The sequence below is a fragment of the Myripristis murdjan genome, chromosome 5, assembly GCF_902150065.1.
Source record: "Myripristis murdjan chromosome 5, fMyrMur1.1, whole genome shotgun sequence".
NCBI lineage: Eukaryota > Metazoa > Chordata > Actinopteri > Holocentriformes > Holocentridae > Myripristis > Myripristis murdjan.
This window is the reverse complement of record NC_043984.1, coordinates 23910154-23935374: the sequence shown is the minus strand read 5'-3', so window position 1 is coordinate 23935374 and position 25221 is coordinate 23910154. Positions and strand designations below refer to the sequence as shown.

At 41.2% G+C, this 25221-nt stretch overlaps 2 protein-coding genes across 3 annotated transcripts in view; both read right to left on the bottom strand.

The window, feature by feature from the left end:
- Nucleotides 1-17311, bottom strand: part of chchd6b (coiled-coil-helix-coiled-coil-helix domain containing 6b) — a 69552-nt gene extending 52241 nt beyond the window's left edge. For both annotated transcript variants that reach the window (XM_030052543.1, XM_030052544.1), the window contains exons 1-4: nt 17109-17311; nt 15840-15921; nt 15294-15348; nt 13702-13861 (exon numbers count right to left, since the gene is read on the bottom strand). In XM_030052543.1, coding sequence (XP_029908403.1) covers nt 13702-13861; nt 15294-15348; nt 15840-15921; nt 17109-17192 — 381 coding nt within the window. In that variant the 5' untranslated portion in view covers nt 17193-17311. The remainder of the gene's footprint in view (nt 1-13701; nt 13862-15293; nt 15349-15839; nt 15922-17108) is intronic.
- A 405-nt stretch (nt 17312-17716) lies between these two features.
- Nucleotides 17717-25071, bottom strand: tpra1 (transmembrane protein, adipocyte asscociated 1). Its single transcript, XM_030051056.1, has 11 exons — nt 24911-25071; nt 23550-23736; nt 23086-23218; nt 22629-22715; nt 21863-21935; nt 21576-21655; nt 21315-21425; nt 21142-21202; nt 20828-20930; nt 20622-20702; nt 17717-20249 (listed from the first exon to the last, which is right to left on the bottom strand). The coding sequence occupies exons 2-11, from the start codon at nt 23723-23725 to the stop codon at nt 19979-19981; spliced, it is 1176 nt and encodes a 391-aa protein (XP_029906916.1). The 5' UTR covers nt 23726-23736; nt 24911-25071; the 3' UTR covers nt 17717-19978.
- Nucleotides 25072-25221: the final 150 nt, after the last annotated feature.

Below are 25221 nucleotides of genomic sequence, written 5' to 3'. Positions count from 1 at the left end.
GTTGCTGCATTGCTGATTTATGGGGCAATTCATCTGAAAGTGGGATGCTTTTATCTGCAGAATGTTGAGTTTAAGAGACACTTTCAACGAAGCTGATAGCAGAGAAGGGGTTCATTTAGAAATTTAGGATTAAGAAAGCTCAACCCAAGAAATAGCAACAGGCTGGCTACATGTGGTGGACAGCGGCCTACCAGAGTATGGATCAGGCCACATATATTTTTGTCTGAACCCAACTTGAGCACAGTAACCGAGCCTGACCAGAACCTGACAGGCATTCTTTTTTGCGTCTAAACCTGACCCGAGCCTGAGATTTTGCTTGTCCTCCATCGCTAGGTTATATTTACTGCCTGAAATAGCCTACATGTTGCCTTCAGCGTTGTTATGTAAACTTAAGCACTATGCAGAGAGTTGCCCGGAACAGACAGCGGGTTCATCATTTTCATTTATTTTACATTAGAGATTCACTAAAATAACACTGACACGACAGAACATGACAGAATGTATTCTATACACCTGGGGGATGGAGTTTTAATTTCCAATCAATATTAATGTGAAATTGTGTCAGCTGTCAATTAATATTATCTGTTGTATTTGTTCATCGTTCTTCGTCCTTCAGGAAACAAAACAAAAGCTAAATCAGAAGAACAGCAAGGAAACTAAGACAGCAAAAGTGCACAGAAAGTGATCTCAGGCACACAGGTTCAGTTTCTACAGGTTTAGCTTTCACTTGGGAGTCAAAATATCACAATGCCTACTCTCTGTCTCTCACACATACACCCACACACACACACACACACACATACACAAATGCAGAAACAGACACATGCACAGCCTCTATCTGGAAAATGGGGAATCAGTGCAAACACATATGCATACATCATCACACAAACATGGGTGTATGCACATACATCAGCATACAGTACATGCATACATACGTACATAAATATACACACAGAGACACCGATGCACACATAAGCACACATGCGCAAATGAAGCACCAGAGGCATGAATTGGTTAGTCTAGCTGTTTGCTCATTAAATGTGTGCTCTCCTCACATAGCTGGGGGAGGCTAAATGAATTAACACTTCATCATCAGCCTACTTTTCCACCACAGACTGTCAGAGAAAGAATGAGAGAGAGAGGGAGAGCGAGAGAGAGAGAGAGAGAGAGAGAGAGAGAGAGAGAGAGAGAAATGTCAAGTGAAAACTGGTGATGGGAGGGAAGGAAGGAAGGATATAAGACAACGTGAGAGAAAACTGAGAGAAGTGATGGTGAATGAGGAAAGAGAGAGAGAGAGAAAGAGAGAGAGAGGGAGAGAGAGAAGGAGGGAGAAAGAGAGAGGGAGGGAGAGAGAGGGAGAGAAATAGGCGAAACAATAGCCACTGGCATCTTCTCAACTCATTTGGTCCAATTAGGGTTTCCTCACATTCAGCGTAAAATAAGGTGACGTTCTGCAAAGTGAAACTTTTTAAGTCCAAAGACCAAACTTCTCCACTAATGAATTTCAAAAAAAAAATCTGTTCAGGAGAAATTGTATTGACTGTAGTCAGGAACACTTTGGCCAAACTGGGCTTTGATTAGCTCTAGCAATTTGAACTCACCAACAGGAACACGTTGAGAGTGTTTTCATCTTAACTACCGGTATGGTTTTGCTTGGCTGCACCCAGACTCTGCTTTATTGGCAGGTCAGAAGGCACACATTTTGGATATTGCCTGCACTGCTATCAGGCTTTCCATCCTCAGTCTGGATGTGGTCAGGTAACAGTGAATGTGGCATGACAACGACAGATATAAATTTAATTGGGAAGCCACAAGGAACAGTCCGGGTGTGGAAACTAAACTAAATAAACTAACTAAATCTATACAATGACATTTCAAAAATCACATAGAGAGGAAATGTGATAACTAACTTTGTGAGAAGACAACACCAATTAGAGACCTAGATGTCTTTTTTTAACTCCTCCCAAGTTCTTCAATGAAACCACAACTTTCACAAACGTATATCAGACACCCACACAACATAGAGAGCACACTGTCAGTGGTATTGCCTCATCTTATAATTAAGTAAGAAGAGGCAATACAATAACATATACCACAGGCAGAAACATCAGGCTTCATTTGTTAACACTGACCTATGTTTTGAATTGTCCAATATAAATATAAATACAATAACACAGAGGAAATACTAGGCAAAATGTGTTTATATCATTGAAGCTATGCTGTATGTTTATTTATATCTAGTCCAATATGTTCTGTGCATGCATATCAAAGACGCTTTCCTTACAAACTTGCTTATGTCTCTTGATAAATGAGGGATATAAATCCCAATCAGGGAAAAAACCCGACATATCAATTGTTCTAAATGTACCCTGTTAAAACAGGTAATCACCCCTACAAATCAAATCAATGTCACTGGCACGGGAGTCACAAGATTCTCCACTGACAACTTTATATATGACCCCAAATTGATGCAACACGCTCTGGCCCATGAGACATGCTCACAATTGGCTTTGATGAAATGAAACCTCATAGGAACCATTACCTCATCCTCTGATTGCAATTTGAAATGTTATTCCCCGATATAGAAACATCTGGAGATGTTATTTTTCTGCCAGACAATAATTCTTGTCTAACTGTCTAATTGCATCATGACTGCTCTCTGATGACAGAGGTATTCCACTCCTACATGTTTGGCCGTTGGACTGGTGGGATTAGCACAAGGCGTCCCTCCTGATCTCTCTCTCTCTCTCTCGTGCTCAGCACCGAACAAAATCTCCTCAGCCGGTGTGCGCTCTGCTCCTCAGCAATTATGGTTGCTCGAGACGATTGGAGGAGTGTGTGTATGTGCATGTGTGTGTGCGTGCTCAAAGGGCTTAGCTGCTTTAACATGCAGAAAAGATGTCAAGTCTGTGATTACACCACCTGATAACAACTGGTTTAGCAGTATGTGCAGCTGTATGTGTGTCTGAAGTGCTACTGCGTTGCCTATTGGCAGTTCCTATGGGAGAGATACCATATTTTGAGTGTGCATCTGTGTGTGTGTGTGTGTGTGTGCGCTTCAGAGCTGCTCCACAGTATGTCACACCTGCAGACTTTTAAAGCCACGGCAAAGGCTGATGTTCAACCACTCGACTTCAAAATAAACCCCTCTCACTCTACCATCTTTCATCTTTGTCCTTCACTCCATCCCTTTCCTTTTTCATTCATCCGTCTCTCACCTTTCTCCGTCTTTACTGGATTTTGACACGCTACTCTCCGTTCTCTTCCCTCTCCCTATGCTAAACCCACTGCTGCCTCTCTCCCTCTCTATCTTTGGCTAACAAGCAGCGTTAGCTATCTAGTTGGCTGGCTTTCGGTGTCAGACATCTGAATCCATTACTATACCACGCTCTGAGTCTCTCCGCCTTTCAGCTCCTATACCCTGTCCCTGTCCTTATTTCCCAGCAGCTAGCTAGCCTAATGCTGCCATATGCTGGCTGCCCTTGTCGTCACCTGCTATAATGCTGGTGACAATGACTCTTCAGTCCTCTCTCACAGGTGTTCCCAGGGAGAAAGTTAATGTTGGCATATGGGCACAAACAAATTTAGTATTTGATGTGTGCACAAGAATATATGCCCACAAATACACACATATATGATGTAGCCAATCCGACTTCGATGTAGGATCTTCTGAAAAGAGGGCAATCATTCATTTCTGTGGCATTGTTGCAATAGAGATACAGCCTGTGTGCACAAGTGTGCAAGTGTCTGTATATGTGTTGATATTTGAAACCAATATGTGAGGGATGATGAATAAACAATAGCATAAACACGCACTGTTGTTGGGTGATAAAAGATGCCGCCTCCAGGTCAGCGGGTGATGAGCTTACAATTGCATTTCAACTGATTTGTATTGCTTGGTAATCTGCTCAAAGCTAATGTGCTATAATCTGCTGAAAAAACAAACAAACAAAAAAAAAACTGTGGATGCACAGTTCTTATTTGAGATACTGTATGTTATGTACACTTGCGACAAAAGAAAAAAAAAGCCATCTGGAACCTATTTTGGGACTGACTGAAAGCACATGAACCAACATGCCCATCTGGTGCAAGATAGCAAAACCTCAAAGCATCTGAAGTGATCTTAACCAGCAGATTGATAGCCACTGGCCAATTTGTCAGCATTCTGTAAGAATCTGGAGAAAGTTTGGTGTTGCTGAAATAGTTTGTTGCCTTCATATTTTACCTAAAAGGGATGGTGGTGGATTTTAAGAGGAGAGTCTCACACCCCTCCTTCCCCTCTTCATTGGAGGAGTGGCTGTGGAGCTGGTGACCACAGTTAAATACTTGGGCCTGCACATCTCCAATGACCTCAAGTGGGCTATGAACACTGCTAGCATAGTCAAGAAGGCTCACCAACGCTTGTATTTCATGAGGAGACTGAAGCTGGCCTCAGTGCTGCTGTGTCCTGACATCCTCCATAACCGTATGGTATGGAAACTGCTCTGCGGCTGATAGGAAGGTGTTGCAAAGGGTAGTGAAATCTGCTCAAAAGATCACCAACTGCAGCCTTTCTTCTCTGGAGGACATTTACATCAGCAGATGCAGAACCAGAGCACATCACAGCAGATCCCCCGGCCCAGCCCATGAACTGTTCACCCTCCTCCCCTCAGGCAGAAGGCTTTGCAGCCTCAGTGCCCGGACAACAAGGCTGAGGTGCAGCTTCTTCCATGAGGCTGTGAGGCTCTGAACTGTCTCTGAACTCTGGGCTATGAACTGTCCTCTGCACTTTATCCCACATGTTGCAGTGTATACATGATTTGTTATACGTTTTATTTATTATATATTTTAACTTATTGGTTTTTAGGTTATTATTATCTATTATTCACTGGTGCTGGAAGACACTTTTCTTTCTTCCATGTTTTTTTAACATGTTTGAATGACATTAAAAATATCTGAATCTGAATCTGAAAGGCTATGATTAGTCAAGGGGTTGCAACGTGTTTCTTAGTTGTGTGAAAATGCCATAGCTGAGATTATATCTAAGAATATCAACATTTCAGTTTTCTCTATAAGTGACCAGGGAGCTTAGGGAAAGACTTGTGGAAAACTGTAATGGCTAAAGGAAACAAAAACAGTAAAGTTGGTGTGCTGATCCAGCAATACATCCAACCTGGGCAGTAATGAGGCCTGCTGCTGTTTAGAGAGCGCTTTTGGTAACTGTTAAGTCACAGGATCAATCCACATGGGGAAAAAAAAAAAATCCAAACTTTTCAGGTGTCATTGCCCAGTGTGTCTGCACTGCAGCTGGGAAATACTGTTAACACACATGGCATCGACCACTGAGGTCTTAATGTTAGTGTGTTGCTTTTCGTGCTGGCTTTCATCACCTTTGAGGTGGGTGAAAAGAAAGAGAAAGAAAGAGGAAAAACAGATATGGGAGAGCAATGAGAGCTAGGAAAACATGCTGCCCAGGAGCACATGTTGCTGTGCAGAGCATACATCCATCCTGCTATTTTACCACTAGCAAATGAAACATGCTTCAACACTGCCATCTAGTGACTACTAGAGGAATAAAATCCTGTTTCCATGTCACTCCCTAACAAGCTTGCTCCTACCAACAAGACAAGGCAACAGATGCTAAACACGTCGTCCCTCACAAATGATGCAGTCTCCATCTGGGCCAATCAGGAGACAGTATGTCTTGTTTAAACCTGTAATTGGAGCCCCCCCCTTCTTGGGCCAATTAGTGGTTGAAAATGCTGTAACACTGTGATGAGATGTGTCATGCCCAAAATCCAACCAGTGGTGGTAAATAAATAAAGTAAATAAATGTTCTGGCGCTCCCTTAGTCTAATCAGTGCAGGAACAGAGCAATGACACACATCATTCTCTGAACATTCATCAAAATCCATTCAGTGGCGTCTCAGATATTGTACATGACAGATAGACAAACAAGTGCTGAACCATGGTCTCTACCAGAATTTTACTGGGGGCGATAAATACTGGGCACACTGCTAGATCAGCCAACAACTCAAAGCATGTAACCAGGGGTACTGATGCAGTAAAAAGAAAAGGAGTGTGTCTGACTACACAGCAAGAAGATTATCTCCCTCGCCATCTGAAATGATTTTCCTTTTGAATAAGGTTAGCCTGACTGTGGTATTTACCAACACAGCGCTACCTGTTTCACTGCTAAAGTCAAGTGACTCCCTACATAAAAACCTGACTAGGCTGTTAGAGGGAAAGACGAGGTGTGACTGAATAGATACTGTATCTCGCTTCCAATCGCAAACATTTCACTCCAAATAGGTTTTTCCCAGCAGTCTATGGCTTCATAAAGATAAAATCTGATCAATACATGTTTGTTTTTCTGCATAATCTTGACTTCATTTTCACACATCTAAGCGAGACAAATGCAGAAGACTGTGAAGCCACATCTTTTATTCTGACAGGTATTTGCTAAGCAGTGCCCTCGACTTCAAAATCTGGCTGAGATGGCAACTTTGATGCTAAACTAATTTATGCAAATGAAGGTAATGTCCCTCCTGGGGAACAGTTGAATGGACGGTACTGACAGGATACCAGAAGCAAGACGGTATGAGACATGCACAGTAACATGTTTACATAACCTACTTAAAATAAAAATCTGATGCCCATACCATGCCCTTCCGGGAACATGTTATACTTGATACCGTACCTGCTAAGATGCATTATGCATATTGTGTGTGCCTCAAAAATTTGGAAAGTTAAATCAAAATCCACAGGGATACCAAGGTCACGAATGGAGTACATGACGGTAGAAAACTGTCAAGATTAATGCATCACACCTCACAAGATGCCATGGTAGCGGAGGTAATAATTATTCAAAATAAGATTTGTGAGGCTTCTAACACTAGACCTTTAAATTGTCCCAATTTTTATAAATAAAGTTGCATTGAATTGGTATGAATGGAAACAGCTATGGCTTGAGATGATGCTGTCCACTATTAATTTTTCCCCTCCAGAAAAAAATGACAACAGCCGGCCTTTCCTATATGAAGCTAAAAGCAAATCTGCAAGCAGGTTACAGCAGTGGCAAACATTAACCAGCAACACCCACACAGCAACACAACAGGTATCAAAAGCCTATTTCTCTCACCCATCTGGGAAGCTACTGAAACTCAATCACTTAAAGCAGATGCTTGTTCCTGTGTGTGTGGTAGTGTGTTTGTGCGTGTGTCTGTGTGTTTGTTGTTCAGCTCTCTTGAAAGCCTGTGCATACTAATTGTATTTTACATGCTGCACGAATGACACCTCCAAGGCGGAAAAAAATAGAGGAGAAAGAAAACAACGCACACAGGAGGTGCTAATGAAAGAAAGGAGATGAGCAGAGCGTAGGTGCTAATGTAACTTGTCTCTTCCATGACTTCACTCAAGGTTCAACTGTTAGCCTGCCCTATACACAGCTGCAGCCTTCATACACTTCACTAACAAATATGGCACACAGGGAGTGGGGATTATCAAGTGTTATACAAGGGCATGGATTTTTCTACCAAACAAAAACATAAACATACTACAGCAAAAAAAAAAAAAATGCTGCTTTTTGGTAGGCTTCAACGATTGATAAGGAATGGATTAGTGGAAACAGATAATATTCATGATGTTAAGAGGATATAGGGATTGAACAAGCAAGCTGGAGCCCCCCGCCCCCAGCGTTCCTCACAGGTAAATCAACGCAGAACACATGCACGCATAGCTACACACACACACACACACACACACACACACACACACACACACACACACACACAGCAATGGTGGTTGGTGCTGAGACGGGAGTAAATGGCTAATGTGAGTGTTTGTGACAGGCAGCCTGAGGCAGAGTGGGGAGCAGTTCAGCTCTCTGACAGGTGTTCCCTCCACACCTCGCTCACCTCCTCCTCACCCCTACACTAACACACATCCGGCATCGCAGGGAGCTGGGAGGACGCAGGGGAAAATAGGCTGGGGGCACACAAGCTACATGTGCATGATATCGTGGGGGAGGGGTGTAGTGAGTATGCCTGTGTGTTTTTGTGTGTGTGCGTTTGTCTTTTCCTCCGAGAGATAAGGCAGCTCCAAAACTATTCAAAGTGGAGCATTTTACGGCAGAACGGGGGAAAAGGGAGGCTTCTCCTTTAAGCCTCCAGCTACACTCTTGCCGGTAGATGTGAGGTCGACAGAAACGAGGAGTCTAGGAGGGAAGCCCTCCTGCTAGGTGGAGAGAATTGAAATACTGGCGAGGTGAGCTTGAGTCAAATTCAAAGGTATTTTGAATGTCCTCAAAAGTTTGAGTATTGCAACAAAAAATATATATATATATATAAATCCAGGATTCATTTTAATGTTAGAATGAAATCAGCAAAGTGTTTTTTTTTCCTAGGTTTGTTAAGTACGTGTGAAATATGAGAACATGGAAGTCAAGCTGGTGAATAATGATTGTGTGCGACAAAAACAGAGAGAAAAAAATTAAAGTCAGAGGTGAGACTGAACAAGAGGGACAGGTGAGAAAGAGGAGAGATGGGAGGATCGGGGGTAGGGGTCACCTAGACACTCATAAAATGACATGCCAACACCTTGTTCTCTAGGGTTCACACACACCCACACACAAACAAATATGGCACAATATATACCTGCCAACATAAACTATATGGACAAAAGTATTGGGCCACCTACACATTACACCTAGTAAGTAGGAGCTTTTATGACATCCCATTCTAAATCCACAGGCATTAATATGGAGTTGGACCCCCTTTGCAGCTATAACAGCTTCCACTCCTCTGGGAAGGCTTTCTACAAGATTTTAGTGTGTCTCTGGGAATTTTTGTCCCTTCATTTGTGAGGTCAGACACTGATGTTGGACAAGAGGGCCTGGCTCGCAATCTCCGTTTTAGTTCATCCCACAGGTGTTGGATGGCGATGAGGCTCTGTGCAGGCCAGTCAAGTTCTGCCACACCAAACTCACACAACCATGCCTTTATGGACCTTGCTTTGTGCACTGGGGCTCAGTCATGCTGGAGCAGAAAAGGGCCTTCCTCAAACTGTTCCCACAGGGTTGGAAGCATAGATAAGCTGAAGTATTAAGATTTCCCTTCACAGGAACTAAGGCTCCAAGGCCAACCCCAGAAAAACCATAGCATTATGCCTCCTCTACCAAACTTTACCGTTGGCACAATGCAGTCAGGCAGGGAACGTTCTCCTGGCATTCACCAAACCCAGACTCGTCCATCAGACTGACAGAGAGAGAAGTGTGATTCGTCACTCCACAGAACACCACAGTTTCCACGGCTCCAGTCCAGAGTCCAGCAGCGGTGTGCTTTATACTGCTCCATCTGACTCTTGGCATTGTGCTTGGTGATGTAAGGTTTGTGTGCAGCTGCTTGGCCATGGAAACCCATGCCATGAAGCTCCCTGCACACAGTTTTTGTGCTGATGAGGAAGAGGAGGTTTGGAGCTCTGCAGTTATTAAGTCAGCCTTGGCGATAGTTGTGCGCAATATATATCGTCTATGATAATATCTTAATTGTTGTTTTAATGATGTGAAAAATGACAAACTCCAGTATGGCACTCATTTTGCAAAAAACAATCAAAACAAACAGTATCTAATATGCTATTTAGCATACTAGTACAATACAAGTCTTTTACAAACACATTTTTTTAGGGGTTTATTTTTACACATTTTTGAGGGATGCAAAATATCATCAATTATTATTATTGGCAAACTCCCCCAAAATAAAGAGATATTATTTTGGTCAAAATCGTCCACCCCAGTTGGTGACTTTTGAACATTATACGCCTCAGCACTCGGTGACCCCGCTCTGTAACTTTACGTGGTTGGCCACTTGGTGGCTGAGTTGCTGTGGTTCCTAGATGCTTCCACTTAGCAACAGTACCACTTACAGGTGATCATGGAGGAAATTTCACAAACTGACTTGTTGCAATGGTGGCATCCTATTAGCCTACATTACTATTATAGCGCCAGGCTGGAATTCAGTTAGCTTTTTAGAATGAGCCATTCTTTCACAAATGATTTAGACAGACTGCATGGCTTGGTGCTTGACTTTATACGCCTGTGGTGATGGCACTGAATGAATCACCTGAATGTAGTGATCAAGAGGTGTGCCCCGATACTTTTAGCCTTATAGTGTATGTATGCAGCTAAATCTTACATTTGCTTACATATAAGGCTGGGCGACTTGGACAAAATCAAATGAATACCTTGATATCAACATTTTATCAATATTGTATTGATAAAATATTGGTGCTTTGGCAAAATATTTACACAATGAAGTTTTTGATAAACACTCATTAATAGGCAAATAATAGAGCAGCTAAAACAGTCTAATAGGTTCAGAAAACTGTAGCTCTTTACAGTAAAAAAGCCTTTTAAAGCAGGTGAAGACACCACTTATGTCATGTCTTGATATTACAATATACAATATCCCAGATGATATCTAGTCTTATATCACAGTATCAATGTAATATCAATATATTTCTCAGCCCTACTTACACACATATCCATTTCTGTTCTATACATCTATACACAGCAAAACATCTATACATAGCTTGCTCTTGTCTGCATGCACCCAGCAAAACTTTTTTGTCCATGTGTTGACATGAAGACACACACTCACCAAACATGACCATCATCAGTGTCAAGAGTTGGGTCAACACATATTTTCTACCCTGTCCAATCACTGGCAGAATGCACTTTAAAGGTGTCTCTCAATTCCAAGTGTGCGCGTGCACACACACACACACACATACACACACACACACACACACACACACACACACACACACACACACACACACACATACACACACACACACTCTGACAAGCTGCATTGACTCATCCTGTCAGGAAAAGGAGAAAACAAGGCTGTGAAGAAAGAGTGTGCCTAGTCTCATTGCAATGCAACATCATTAAATGTCGGGAGCCCGTATCAGTGTAAGCTAAGCCAACGGCTTCATTCAATATTCATTACAGCTAGCTGGCACGCCGAAAAGACGCTGCAGGACAAATCAATTGGAGGAGAGAGAGAAGAAGAAAAAGAGAGAGAGTCAGGGAGAGAGAGATAGGGAGAGAGAAAGGGCTGTGGGGAATCCACCATGGTTCATTTTAGGAGAGTGAAGCGAGCAGTGCATGCTGAATGTGACAAACACAGAGGAGGGAATTTCAAAGTAACGATTGGCGATAGATCACTGCTCATCAATATACATGTCTGTAACACTCTTCCCAGAGTTAACACACACATAAACACATGTTCACACAAGTACACATAAAAATATTCACTAACACTCACACAGGGAAACGCAGAAGCTTGTACGCAAATTCTTACACAGACTGTAGACCTTTCATTATGATGTCTAGTGCATCCAGCCCTAGATAATGGCTGTGAGGGCAACATGCAGCTGGTCAAGCATTTGGAAGCTGCTGAGTGGTTTTAAATGGCCACCTCTCTCCATCCTCTACCCAAATTTTCAAGGGTCTATCTGGATTTAACCTCTCTTTTATTCCTTACAATCTCAGTGGACCCACTGTCAGACTCGTTAAGTCTGAGTCAGGAATTTGTGTGAAAACACTGCATAATACAGGCATACTGCAAGTGGTTGTGAAAAAGCAGAACGGCAGTCTTCTTCAAGAGAATATTTGTGTCTACATGCAGAAAACAATGAAACTATGGACCTTGTATATGAAATGAATTCACTATCATTATTAATACAGTCTGTTGAAATAGACTGTTATGCTTGCTCTCTTATTGGTTTGAAGCACCATAAGTGATTCCTTCCTTTAATAAACTGTAACCATGTTGCCCCCTTCATATTTATGCTACTCCCACATCACTCTCACGCAGTTTATTCAGTGCAGACTCATGGATACGAGGGCTAATATGAGTTTTTTAGATTTAAGTATTGAAAAAAATTGCTTCAGTACAGTGTGATCAAAATCTTTCCAAAAGTGGTCAGCTGTCTACTTTTATTTACGTATTTATTTGAATGTGATTTGTCCTCTGCAGTATAGAAACCTGGGGACATGAAGCACCATTTTAATTGTTGGCCAGTAGAGTGTGCTCTTTACCAACTCAAAAGGTTTGTCTTGAGTAAGTGACAAGCCCATGAATAAAATAGAAGAAAAAAACACCAACATTCAATATTGAGCAATTTATAAAAATGTCTGTTGGATAATTCTGTGATGCAGCAATGTTTTCATTTTAGCACATAGCCTCATAATTTTAAAATAATGTTTTTTTTTTTTGTTTTTTTTTTATAAGGAATTTCATGCTTGTTTTTTTTCCCTGATAATCAACAGTATTTAATCAACAGACTGTGTGATATTCATGTGATATTCACATTTCAAATTTCTTGTGCCATTGTATTTCCTGTAGTACAAAAGCCTAACTAGAGGCTTGTTTCAACTTTTCATTACATTACAAGCTTTATCCAGATTGAGAAAAATTAGTCACTAAAATTCGCATTTAATAATAGTAACTCAACAAGAGAGAGGCTAGAAGTGAATAGCTAAAATGTTCAGTTGGAGATCATAACGAGAACAGACAATTTGCGAATCACAACGACTGTTAGGAAAGTAATACTGCATTCAACACAACTGGGAACTGGGAAACTTCACATTTCCAAATAGGTGACTCTGCCTAAACAGTCCTTCTACTTCCCAGCTGGAAAAGGGGGATTCTTCTGTACCATGAGTTCCCTGACATGTGGCTCTGTTAAGTCACGCAAAGGTAAATCAAAAATATGATTACGTTTTTCCTCACTTTTGAAAAGTGGTTTGACTTAAGCTTGTTAGCTGGCAAACTCAACCATTTTACCAAGGATTGTTTTACCAATCTACATAAGAGGCGAGGGCTGACAAAGCACTTCAGTCAGAGGGATAGAGCAGGTAGCAGTTGTGGACTCTCTCACATCACCTAAACTTTTAAGCAAGTGAGCCCCACAACAATGTTATCTATAAAAAACATTTGCTAACATGTTGTTAGTAAGACCTGTAGCTATTTCTCAGTCACAAAAATAAGGCAACCCTGGTGACTCTACACCCACACAGACCTCCTGGAATGCATTATTGTAGAAAATGCCACCCCTTCAAGCTCCAATTTGTAATAGTTTTTGAATTTTAGGAATGTTAAAATCTTGGTGGATGATGAAAATAGTACTCAAGAATAATTAAAATTGAGAAAATTCACATTTTTAACTGAGTTAAACATCCCTTTAGAGAAAAGAAAAAGAAAATTGGAAGAATGGATGAGTCCTCTTTCAGGACTACACACTTCTACATTCTACAGTGGCATTACTGACCCTACAATGTCAGAGATTAATCAAAGAGTCACAACAAAAGGGGAAAGCTCAAAAATACATATAAAAATATGAAACAGAAACAATACATATAGTAAGTATCTAGTATAAGAACATGTATGTAATACTGAAAAAGAAGTCAAACTCACTGATTTGACCCCGTATGACATCCTGTGTTATTTCATTCATATTAAATAAATACCTCAAACCCATAATTCCTTTCAGTCTCTCAACATAGCCTTTCCCCACAGCAAGCCAGGTGGGATTTCTTGTCCCACTTGTCAAGCTGATCTCAAATTAAATCAGAGGTTTGTAGGAATATTCTGTAAAATTGGTGAGTTTGTCCTTCTAGGCCCTCTAGTGGACAGGAGGTGTACATCTAAGACTCACCAGTATCTTGGCCTTCTCCAGCTCTTCGTGGGTCTTGCCTTTCTCGATGAGGACGGCTGGGTTCAGCTCATCCAGGCCCTGAGTGGCTGCTGCAGCCTCTCTCTCCTTCTGGGCAAGCCTGGCCAAATGCTCCTGCACCAGGGCCTGTTCACGCTCAAACCTAGAGGAGGAACAGATAAGGTTGTGTGTGTTTTTTTAACCTTTATTTACCCAGGGAAAGTCTACTGAGCACACACATTCTTTTTCAACAATGCTTTGCAACATCTTTGCACACCTACACACTGGCAGCTACACAATAAAGTGAGACAGATGCAGGTTTTTCAAGGACAATGCTTGTAAACATATTTTGGGATTGAAAGCAGCTAATATTCTGATATTATTTTCTTATTAGACCAATCATGCATGTGTTTCCTCCACAATTTTGCTCTTTGCAGTGCGGAAATATCTCTACAACAACATTTAGACATAATTGTAATTGTTATTATTAATACTGTTATTATTATTCTACTTGTTGTGCATTCTTGCGTAGTATCCAACCAAAACATCATCAGTATGAATTCAAGTTAAAGCAACAAACAAGCTGAGTAACACTTTTGTCTGTAGGCCTATATGTTGTTGAGCTCAATATAAGTTGATATTTTGGCACACGGGAGCACCACTGTAGAGCACAGATCTTCCGTTTCTTTTTTTTTTTTTTTGCCTCTCCATTCATGTGCAATGCTTTCACAAAACGACTCTCAAAAACGCAATTATAACAAGAATATGAACACACTGCAAAATGACCAGAAGAATATCACATAAGGAAGTGGTGTTCATATTTTTTTTATAAGCTGACTGCTGAATTTTCAAAGAAAATATTTGAATAAATATCTCTACTACTCAACTATGGCAGCCATGAGCACCTTCACATCTCTAACTGTAAGCTGCCTTAAACAATGGACTGACTTCATCATAGAATTATGCTCCTGGTGACACTCATCTAAACATAATTATATTCAATCATATGTAACAATTCCCCAGGAAACAACACAGTGAGAGTGGCTCAGTAACAACTGTTGTCCTTGCCAGATGCCAATTAGCCCACAAAGGCTCAGGCATTTGTGTGAGCATTCCAGCAACATAGCAACATGTTTGTTGCCATACAAACCTGAGCTTGTCTGAAGGACGGCGTAAATCAACCGAGTGTTGACAAGTCAGTTGGCATTGTATGCATTCCCCATGAACACTGCACATTAGTGTCAAGTGTTTGCAACATTATATATCTGTCAACTCCACTGGCTATCAGCTGAAAGTGACAATACAAAGCACTCAGTAAACTAGAAAGTAAACAGACACAATGATCGAATCTCCTGCCAAAATCTAATACTTGCCATACTGAAGTTTGAAAAATGTATTCATATCTCAGGTAGGTTTCAAATTCTAAGTTAGCCTTATGAAAAATTACATGAGAAGGTGCAATATGTGTCTCTCCAAATATGGTGAAGCCAGGTGGCAGCAATGAGGGTCAGTGGGTTTATCACTCCAGGGTCATCTTACACACACACACACACACACACACACACACGTCATTCCTTAATATACTGCACCCTTACTTTTTGCGTAATTCCTCCTGTATTTCTGCTGCAGAGGGTCCTGTTGGTTTTGGACCTGAAAAGCAAATGGGACAAATGTGAAGGCTTCAACTGTATTTGCAATACAGCACCCCCTGTTGGTAACACTGTCTCTTAGCCACTACCTTTACTTACTAACAGAAGGAAAGACTTTTTTTTCCATTTTGAACTCTTTTGAAGTCTAATTTTTGACAAAAGAATCAACAATTATACAAAAACTAAGTATGAGTTTTCCATGTATTTTTTGGTAGAAAAAGATTCACATTTACAAGGCTTCTAAAGAGCCATTGGAATATTAAGAGCAAATCAATTGCACATGGTACATACACAGTATGTACCATATGTACCATATTCTGTCTATTTTTATTCCCCCAGAAACTGAAAGAGCACAAACACCAGCAGAATCGACCTTTATCCTGACTCTGTACTCATCACTCAGTGTATGAGGTCCTGCTCGCTGACACAGTGGGCCTCCCCACAGGGACTCTGTGGGATCTCTGTGAGAAACTATGTTTGGCTGGGACGTACTTGGTGGTGGTTTTTGACTGCCAGGCTTGGCGCTGTCCGAACCCTGGGACTCTCGCATCCGCCTCAGCACATCCTCTGAGAGCTGGACAGGAAGTTGTGAGAGAACACACACATAGACACCATTTATGAAATCCTTACAAGCACAAACACAGTTAGTGCTGAAATGATTAGTTGATTGATCAAGTGACAGAGAATTAACCAATGATCATTTTGACAATGAAGTAATCTTTTCAGTTATTTAGCACATAAAAGTACCAAACATTTGCTTATTACAGCTTAAATACTTACCACTCTGTAGCGGACCTAGAGATAACGTCTGTTATGATTTCATGCTATACAAACAAAATTGAGTTGAACTGAACTGAATTACCTCAGACCACTATGATGCACTGATATGCTTACATTTCTCCATTCATATCATAATAAAATTAATAGCCTACTTTTTTTTCTGGTCGGACTAAGGAAACACTATGAAGACATCAGCTGGACTTTCAACGAATGTCATTATTTTTGACGCGTCATAGGCCAACTAGTATCAGGTCCTGGAGCAAAACAGATTAATCATCAGTGACATTAATCATAAGCTGCAGCCCTACACCCAATAAACCTTAGTGTCTTTGAGCAAGGCACTGCCTCCCGACCAGCTGCTGTGCTGCTGTGTCGCTCAACTTGACCTTTGATCCCAGAAGAGCAAAAAATTTACCCACAGGTAAAATAAATGACCGCGTTTTATAAATTATTTCTGCTACCCTTCAGCTTTCAGGCGGACAGTGATAAAATTGTGGGTTTAACGCAATGACGAGTGTCATAATTAGCAACGACCTGCCGCCAAAATAATTTTTTTAACAGCTAACAACCTAACAAGTCGTTAGTCGTTAGTATTGCATTACACTAGACAGTTAACCCCTGTGTTACTGCCCACATAGCAGAACTGTGCTGTTGACAGTCCCCCTGCATGTGATCAGCTGTGGGGCGACATGTTGCATTATGGCTGCGTACAATGCCCTAGTCTCTCCACTTGACAGGTGTTTTACTGCTTAACATCTTTGCCATTATTGTAACCGACTGTAAAGATACTAATGTTGCAAGGCGGCGGGTTAACGGTGCATGTCGGAGGGAGGAGAGCAAGAATGGAGTTCATTCTAGGACGTACGACCTGGCAGCACATTTTTACACCTCACATCACGACCACCGTAAAGGTACACTTATAACGTAAGTCATGGCATTTAAACTTTGCCCCTGCATTTCTCCCAATATGCCAGTACCAACCTTCACTCCTTGAATAATTGTGACCTTCTCCTCCTCGTCCAGTCCGAATGACACTTTCCTCGTCGTGCTTCCATTAGCTCCCATTTTGACCCGCTTTCTTCCACCTGCTCAGGAAAAAAATATAAACCCTGTCTAGTGTTTTGACAGGGACAGAAAAATGAGATAGCGGCTGGAGTCGCCGCCACAGCGACCGGTGAACAGAATACTCCAATAAAGGTCACTCTGGCGCCGCAGTATCGCCAACTCTCATTGGTTGGATGAAATAATTAGGAGCCAATTGCATTTGATCGTGTATGATAAGTGGGCGCAGGGAGCATGGGAATTGTAGTTGTATCGGCCTTGGTTTGAAATCTGACCCGAATAAGCTGTTTTCAAGAAATAACATCTTAGGAAATTTAACTATACAATTGGGATTCGCCTACCAGTCATACCAACAGGACATGGTACAAATTTATGGGGGGGTGGAAGCCTATGCCAGTTTGTAGTACCATAAGGAACCAGTATGTGGAGTCCTCAAAGCTGTAGTACCTCAACTAGCCATAGGGTGGAGTCCAATCGCCTCCTCCCTCTCCCCCAAAAAACAAAAAACACATGCATTTGCACAGAAATCAAAGAAGGCATGGTTTAATTTGTTGCTCATGGAATGCTCAACACATCACAATAATATGAGTTGAATATTCTACAAACAATGCACCTAAATAAAAAAAAAGGCAAATTACAGATCATCCGCAAAATGGTTTCACTATCAAACATCTCCAAACATTTTGTAGCAAGAGACCGCACTTGAATTTTATATCCACGCACCGAGAAATAAGTTCTCAACTCAGCTTACTCGTCACTGCAGACTGACACCTGCATTAGTGCTTTTCCAGCTGGGAATGCAGCCCAGAGCTCAACAGCACTGAAAATTAAATAAGAAACATCTGAAGAGCCAGGCAGAAAATACTTTGTTGGCCATACTCATTATTGTGCTGTGGCTTCACAATGAAAAAATAAATGTCTCCCTCTATACTGTATACAGGCTTACATACAGCGATCCTTCCATAGCAAAAGTATATAATTTACAGGAGAGCACTCAAATACAAATGAAATTGTTTTGTGAGCATAAAAATACAGAGAATTTGTTTTGCCTGTAATAATGTAATAATGTGTAGTCAAGACATAACTCATATCAGCCCTTTATAATTTATGAAATTCACTGCAAACTCCTGCTTTAGATAAGGTGTGACATGAGATGGTTTGAATGGTAATATGAGATACTGGTGTGATACCCAGAGACGCAAGAATAATGTTAAAGGACTAACAATAATTTATTCACAGAACTTGAATTAAGGGTTCGAAGGGTTTCATTGATGAAATTCTGTGAATTTCTTTTGGGTATTAACCAAAGAACCAAATACATTAGTCCTTAAATTTATCAGTTAAGAAAATAACAACTTTTCAATAGGTTTGAGCAGTTTTCCCCTTCACTCCGTCTGAAGATGACCCATCTAGTTTTTGATGCTCAACATCAATTTAGAGGAGAAACTGCTCTGTCCTCTTTTGGCCAGCCACAGGAAAATGTTCCTGTACCCAAAACAAGACTCAAATAACTCCACAAAATATCACTGTTATTGTCATCTCTGATTACCTTGGGTGTTTCAGTTTCTCTAAGTATAATGGCATTTGTGAATAAGTCTGCACAAAGAGCAGAGACATTAGCAGCAAATAAGAACTGAACATAGTAACAGCAACAATTATGTCATTCCTGCACTGGATATTTTCATATGAAATAAGGGTCTTTCTAATTTGAAATACCCCCCACCCAAAAAAAAAAAAAAAAAATTGCATCTTCTTGGCTGAAATCCCATTTCTAAAAATATCTTAAATAAATTTAAGTGCTATTTGGCTCTCCACATTGGCCACAAAGCCAACATATCATAATTGCATTCAATAGCCGGAATGATGACTCTGGTATTATAAAATAAAGCAAAACTCTAAAATAAATACAACAGAAAATAACATGACAGGTAGAGAGGTTATGGCTGAGGCACAGTGAGAAGTCCATTTTGTGTCCCAGCCCTTGAGTCCTGGAGATGCCAGCAGCACTTCCTGGTCTTTCACATGGGCTACCAAGCCTGTATTTGGAAAGTACTGAGTTCCTTCTCAAACGACATTGATACCACAAAACATCACGCTACAGCCTTTCACAAGTTAACAGGAGGGAAACAAAGCACTGATTGCAGAAGTCAAAGAAAACACACTGATCAGAATGAATGAGCACAAGTCTTTTCCCTGTGCAGAGAGGCACAGTGATTCAATACAAGCTTATTAGCTAGTTGAGTCACAAATCTAATACAAGGCAGCAGGTAATAGCTGAGTTGGTATTACTTAAATAGTAAGCCTTGGATGGGAATGTACAGATGATGGATTAACATCGAATGAAGATAAGCTGTTAGCTACAGACTCAGGTCCATTAATGGGGCTTTAACTTCAAGATCATTGTGGCTACCTGCAGTAGATAACTAAAGCAGGAATTCAGGAAAAGTGCTGAAACAGGGCAGCAAGGACCAAAATTAAAGAACCTATCAGCCAGAATCAACATGGAGTCTGTAGGAGTCATGACGAGGAACAGAGTTCTTGGTGAGGGGCTACAGCAGCAGTGGTGGGAAGCTGTTGCTCAAATCACAGTACTCCAGAGAATAGGCTAGCATAGTTCTTTCCTCACTCATCCCCTTGTTAACTCATACCCACCTCATAAAAAGACCAAGGCTATCCATACTTGGCCTTCCACTACGTTATTCTGCATTATTCTGCAAGCACACCATCTTCCTGCATGACATCCAGCCGCCTATACATCTGTCTCTTTCTCCATCTTCCTCTTCTTCTATTCACACATTGATAGGTCTCCAGCGGTCACTCTCAATACTGTTAATACTGCCAGCCCCATAGGGTCCAGAGGCGACATCGTCCAGGTAGGCTCCTACCATACCAGCAACGCCAGGACCTGAGCCGTCAATCTGAGTGGAGGAGTAGAAGAGACCCTGGTCAGCCAGCTCCTTACGGCCCAGGCTGGTAGACGAGGTAGGAGGGAGGTGGACATCGCTTTCATCTGGCTCATCTACCTGTGACTTATAGGAGAAGAGGATCTTGGGCTCTGAGCTGGGGGGGAAGAAAAAAAGAGAGAAAGGTAGGGTGACATGGACTGAAAATTGAGGCAAAAAGAACCTTAACATCACTGAAAAGTCACAAGATTGAAATGCAGATTGACACAGAACTGTGATAGAAAAGGGAGACGTATTTTTGGGGTCTCATGATTTACTGGCACTGAAGTTTCAGCAAAGATATCCTCAGTGTATTTTTCTGAGGCACACTGAAGCAAGCTGAGGAAGGCTTTGCCGAAACATCAGTGCCAATCCATCTTGGGACCCCAATTAATGAGACTGCTGTTCTTATTTTTGGGAAATAAATCAGTTAGGCTCAACTGCAATATATATGACTGCATATGAATCTTGTATGATTATTCTCACGTACCCAAAGAATCCTTTAAGGAATGTGACATAAATGAGTGGAGCGAAGATGGAGAAGTACAGGAAGGTGGTGACGTCCACACAGCTGGATCAGAAAAGACAAAATAAAGACAACCCCCACACTTAGCACTCTATCAGAACTTCTACTGAACTCCACCACGCAGTAAAATGCATTCTGCTACAGACAGCTGTTGCTAAGAGTATACTGACCATAGTCCCTCTATGATATCAGCACACAGCAGGGCACTGCCCAGCCCTTGCACTAGGTTCAGTAAAGACAGGATGGCAGCATACACATAGAAACTCTTCTTCGCTGCACAGAGGAAGCAAAAAGAAGATAGCTTAATAGATGTAGATATATTCCAATGAGACAGCATGTTATAGTGGTATTTTGCACATTATGGACAGTGAAACACACTCTCTTGAAATTTTCCATTCAACATTTTAATAAAACTTTTTCATTCATACTAATGCCAAAATGTAATTTCTATCTTTTGTCACCAAGATGTAATATTTTCACTTACATGGCAGAGATATCCTCTCCCTCACTGGAGTTTTAGGTAAGATGACAATTAAAGAGTACACCTACAAAGAGAAGGATTTCATTTTTAGTCCAACCTTAGATATCTATTATCTGTTAACTCCAAGTTTTGCTTTTTTCTGTGCTGCTACTACTGGCTTTCTATAGGCTACTGACCAAGAAGAAGAAGCAGGAGCTGGCCAACCAGAAGTGCCGTCCTCCGTGGCCATAGATGTTAAAGTCCTCTGCAGACAGATGTCTGTCTGGGTACAGGATTTCTAGTGTGCCCTGACAAGAACATACACAACTTGAGTTATTGCTCATTTCAGTAGTATGAAGAAATATTAAAAAGCACTTACAATATTTATTATGTAAATTTATCATCCTATGTTCAACAGGGTCATCAACAATTTCATGGAACTTGTCATTCACTGTTACCTGTGTTATGGAGTACCCCAAAGCCAGTACAGCAGTGATAGCAAGCACACGCTTTATACTGGACTTGCTCTCCAGGTGACCTGATACAAGGAAAAGGAAAGAGCCTTGGCACCAGAAAAGAAAAATGTCGAGTGCACAAATAGTGCAGCTGCAGTCCATGAAATTTAGCACTGAATAAGCTGATTACAAACTGCACATTCACAACATAGCAATGTTGTGGGAAAAGATGGATACATCACATGGGCTAACTGTCTAAATCAGAAGTGAAACCAGCTGAGCAAACTAACCAAAAGCCAGTCCCAGGATGATGACACTCAGCTCAATAGCCAGCAGAAAGAAGCGGGTGATCTCCCACAGCACCTAAAGCACAAAGAACATCATTACACCAGTCATGTGGTAACAAATATTAATCTAGAATTTTAGCCTATGTGTACAGGGCAGTGAAAAGTCCACAGCATTACATAAGTCTCCATGTTCCCTTCTTAAACAGTGCATGTGTGGTGGTCTGCGATGGGAACGGAAGGTCTATCGCTGTGAACACCGTAGGGATCTGTCTGGTATGTGAGGAATGTCAGCCATGCCTTTCGTTTCAACATGAAAGCCTTGCAACGTAATGCTGCAGCTCCAATTGATCCTTCTAGGCACTTAATAAAAGAGGCACTTTTATTAAGTACTGAACAGGATATGGAAGCTGTGTTTGCTGAACAGCTGCAACTTTGCTACTTAGATAACAGTATTGATTATGCAAAGCTACATGATGGCAGTGAAATAACTATATGACTGCAAATCAGCACATCTACAAGTAAGTTGTCCTATCAAGTCACTTGGCTATCATGTACTATTATGTAATGTTCAAAGGAAAGATAGCACTTCATATAACATGTTCAAGTATTATCACTTTCATCCAGCCTATAGCTACACTAATGACAATTTTATCTGTTATGAACTGTTAGAAATGGAGTGGTTTGTTAATTTCCATGTCAATACTTGCAATCCAACACCTGTGAAGTGTATGTTCCAAAAATTAATCTGAAGCTGCATATGCATCCTTACCTTGTCTATGATGGTAGCAGCACTGGATGCACTAACAGTCATGGACACAATAGCCCGGGTAATTCCCACTGCTGCCACCACAAACACCTGAGGAAACAAAGGTCACACACCGGACTAAATGAAATGCATTGTCCTTAGACCACATAGGAACGTTTCACTGATTACATCAATATGTAAAAATAATTATTTACATTCTAGAACCTACACAGCTGATTTTGAGAGACTCCTGTTGTAAAATAGAGAGACAGAAGAAAGGAGAGCGATGCAAGTAAATTTCAGGAAATCAAGAACAAGGAGAAGGCAGCCAGAATAACAGAGGTTGAGGTGAAAGGAATTAGCTCAATACTTCAAGTCTGATTTTCATTTATTTGCCCTTTACGGAGATTTGCTTAGAGCTGTCATCAGTGACATAACAGGCTACAGAAATAAAATAATGTATATGTGTTCAATGCCCTACCAGGAGGTAAAAGGTGATGAAGATGGGGCTGGATGTGAGCCGTATCTTTGCCCTGGCTGAGGGCAGCTTCCACATCAAGAATATGAAGAAGGCCACATTGGGCACCAATAGCAGCAGGTCCCAGAATCTCACCCTAAGACAGAAAAGTCAACGTTGGGATAAGCAAAGAAGTACTTTCATAGAAAACCGAGGATTCATTTGCAGTTACAAACACACATCTACAGCTATTCACTTTGCAGCTAAAACTACCGCATGAAAACAAGCAAATAGGCTAAAGATTCTGTTGGAATCATTAAAAATTAATAATCATGCTAATGTTCAACCATTAAAAAATAAATAAGAGAAATTCCTCCCCACCCATTTTTCTCTCTCTGACATTGTAACACCATGGCCTAAAAGAAAAGGCATGTTTAGTGAACTGTTCCTTTCTTGGTTTCAGTGTTAACTTCTATGTTATTGTTTACCTGGAATCTCCAATGTCCTCATACAAAACCTGGAGACATTTGTGAGGCTTGGTGATGTTTGCCTCAGAGTCAGGTTGCCAGGTTGGGAACGCCGATGTGTTCTCTGATGGTGTGGGCAAAACACTGCTATTGTATAGCACAAACCTCATCACAGCTTGGTGTACATGGTCCAGCATGATGTCAGGGCCTGGGGAACAAATTAACCTGAATATGTATTAAATGTATTAATTTAAATATGATGTTGATCAATGCACGTCTGGGTATTTTAAATATATTTGGCATGATGGAATGGAGGTGTTAAATGTATCTGTACCTTAAAGGTCCCTTTTTAAAGAGGAAACTCAAATGTTGATTGAATGCTGTAGATTTTTTTTAGGTGTTTTTAGGGAAGTAGGTTGGTTCAGGTTGTCACATGTTTTGTGTGCAGGGAAGGTGAGATGATGATAACCTTCAGTTGCACGCAAACCTACTGCATCCCTTTGGGTAGCCATTTAAAAGTTATGGGTTAAATAAGAGACAAGGCTTTTGTTTTACAGAAAACAAAGGTTCAAAATAGCTTTCTTAACACTCGACAGCTACACTTAAGAGCAAGGGACTTTCCCCCATTCATTTGTTAGTCAGATGGATAAAATGAAAGTGTATTATTCTGAAAACCCTGGCGCTGTTGTGCTAAAGAAACTTAGGTGTGCGGGATTTCCAACTGCTGGCTTGTTTTACCAAGCAGGCAGGCACCTATCCAAACTTTCTCCACGTAAGACAAACATTATGTAACCAGCCTGTGTTGTTACGCTCGCTATGTGCAGTGTAAAGCTGGGGTTTCACATGGCAAATTGAACCTAATCTCGTTAACTCAACAGATGGCGAACTCGAACCACAATATAAGCAGAGAGACCAAGCACAGCTAACAGCTACAACACCGAGCAAATGACACGTCCCATGGAGAACTAGAGTTAGGTAAAATTGTGCTATCCTAGTGTGACTTGGCATAGAGTTAAACTTGAGTTGATGTCTGAAAAGTAAGAAATATTAACCTAACATAGCAGTTTATTATCAGTCGCGGCCAATACTGAACAACATTAGCTGAGGCTGCGACTTGTAGCTAGCTAGCCGACTCGGGATGGGTAGTTTGACGACTAAAGTCAATGTTTTTTCCCCATGATCCTGTCGGACAGTAGGAACCTCTTTTTCCATACGACAGTGAATCATTGAGGCTTGCCAACTAACATCAGCCAGCTAACACAGCCGTGTGCCTCACGTTGGCATCAAAATAAACACCACGACCCATCGTGATGCCAAATGAAATGACACTGACCCTTAGGCTTACGTTTTGAGAGATTGAGCTGACAAAACGAGTTGCTTACCGATTCAGAAGTCTCAAGCTGAAGGGCACAAATGTTCCGGGACTCACAAATAACGCATTTAGTACGTGCTACAGATGCTCCCATACACACTAGAGCCGATCAATAAATTGAACACAAATCGACAACATCGTTAAGCCGACCAGTCAACTGACGTTTCCCCACCAGCCTACCAAATTCCCCCAGTGGTCAGCTGACCAGGATGCACTTATCGCGAGAATTGACGCCAACGTGAACATGATAGGACTTGTTTTTGTTTTTTGTTTTTTTTGCCTCTCTGTCTTGCTTTTTTATGCTTATAAAGGAATGTGGAA

Bases quoted from the DNA above. Each gene is read 5' to 3' on its own strand.
- tpra1 (XM_030051056.1), bottom strand. From the start codon at position 23,725: ATGCTGGACCATGTACACCAAGCTGTGATGAGGTTTGTGCTATACAAT. The intron at 21,426-21,575 runs GTAACAGTGAAT...TGTTCTTGTCAG, and splicing joins TGGGGTACTCCATAACACAG to GGCACACTAGAAATCCTGTA. The intron at 20,931-21,141 runs GTAAGTGAAAAT...TCCTCTGTGCAG, and splicing joins GGAGAGGATATCTCTGCCAT to CGAAGAAGAGTTTCTATGTG.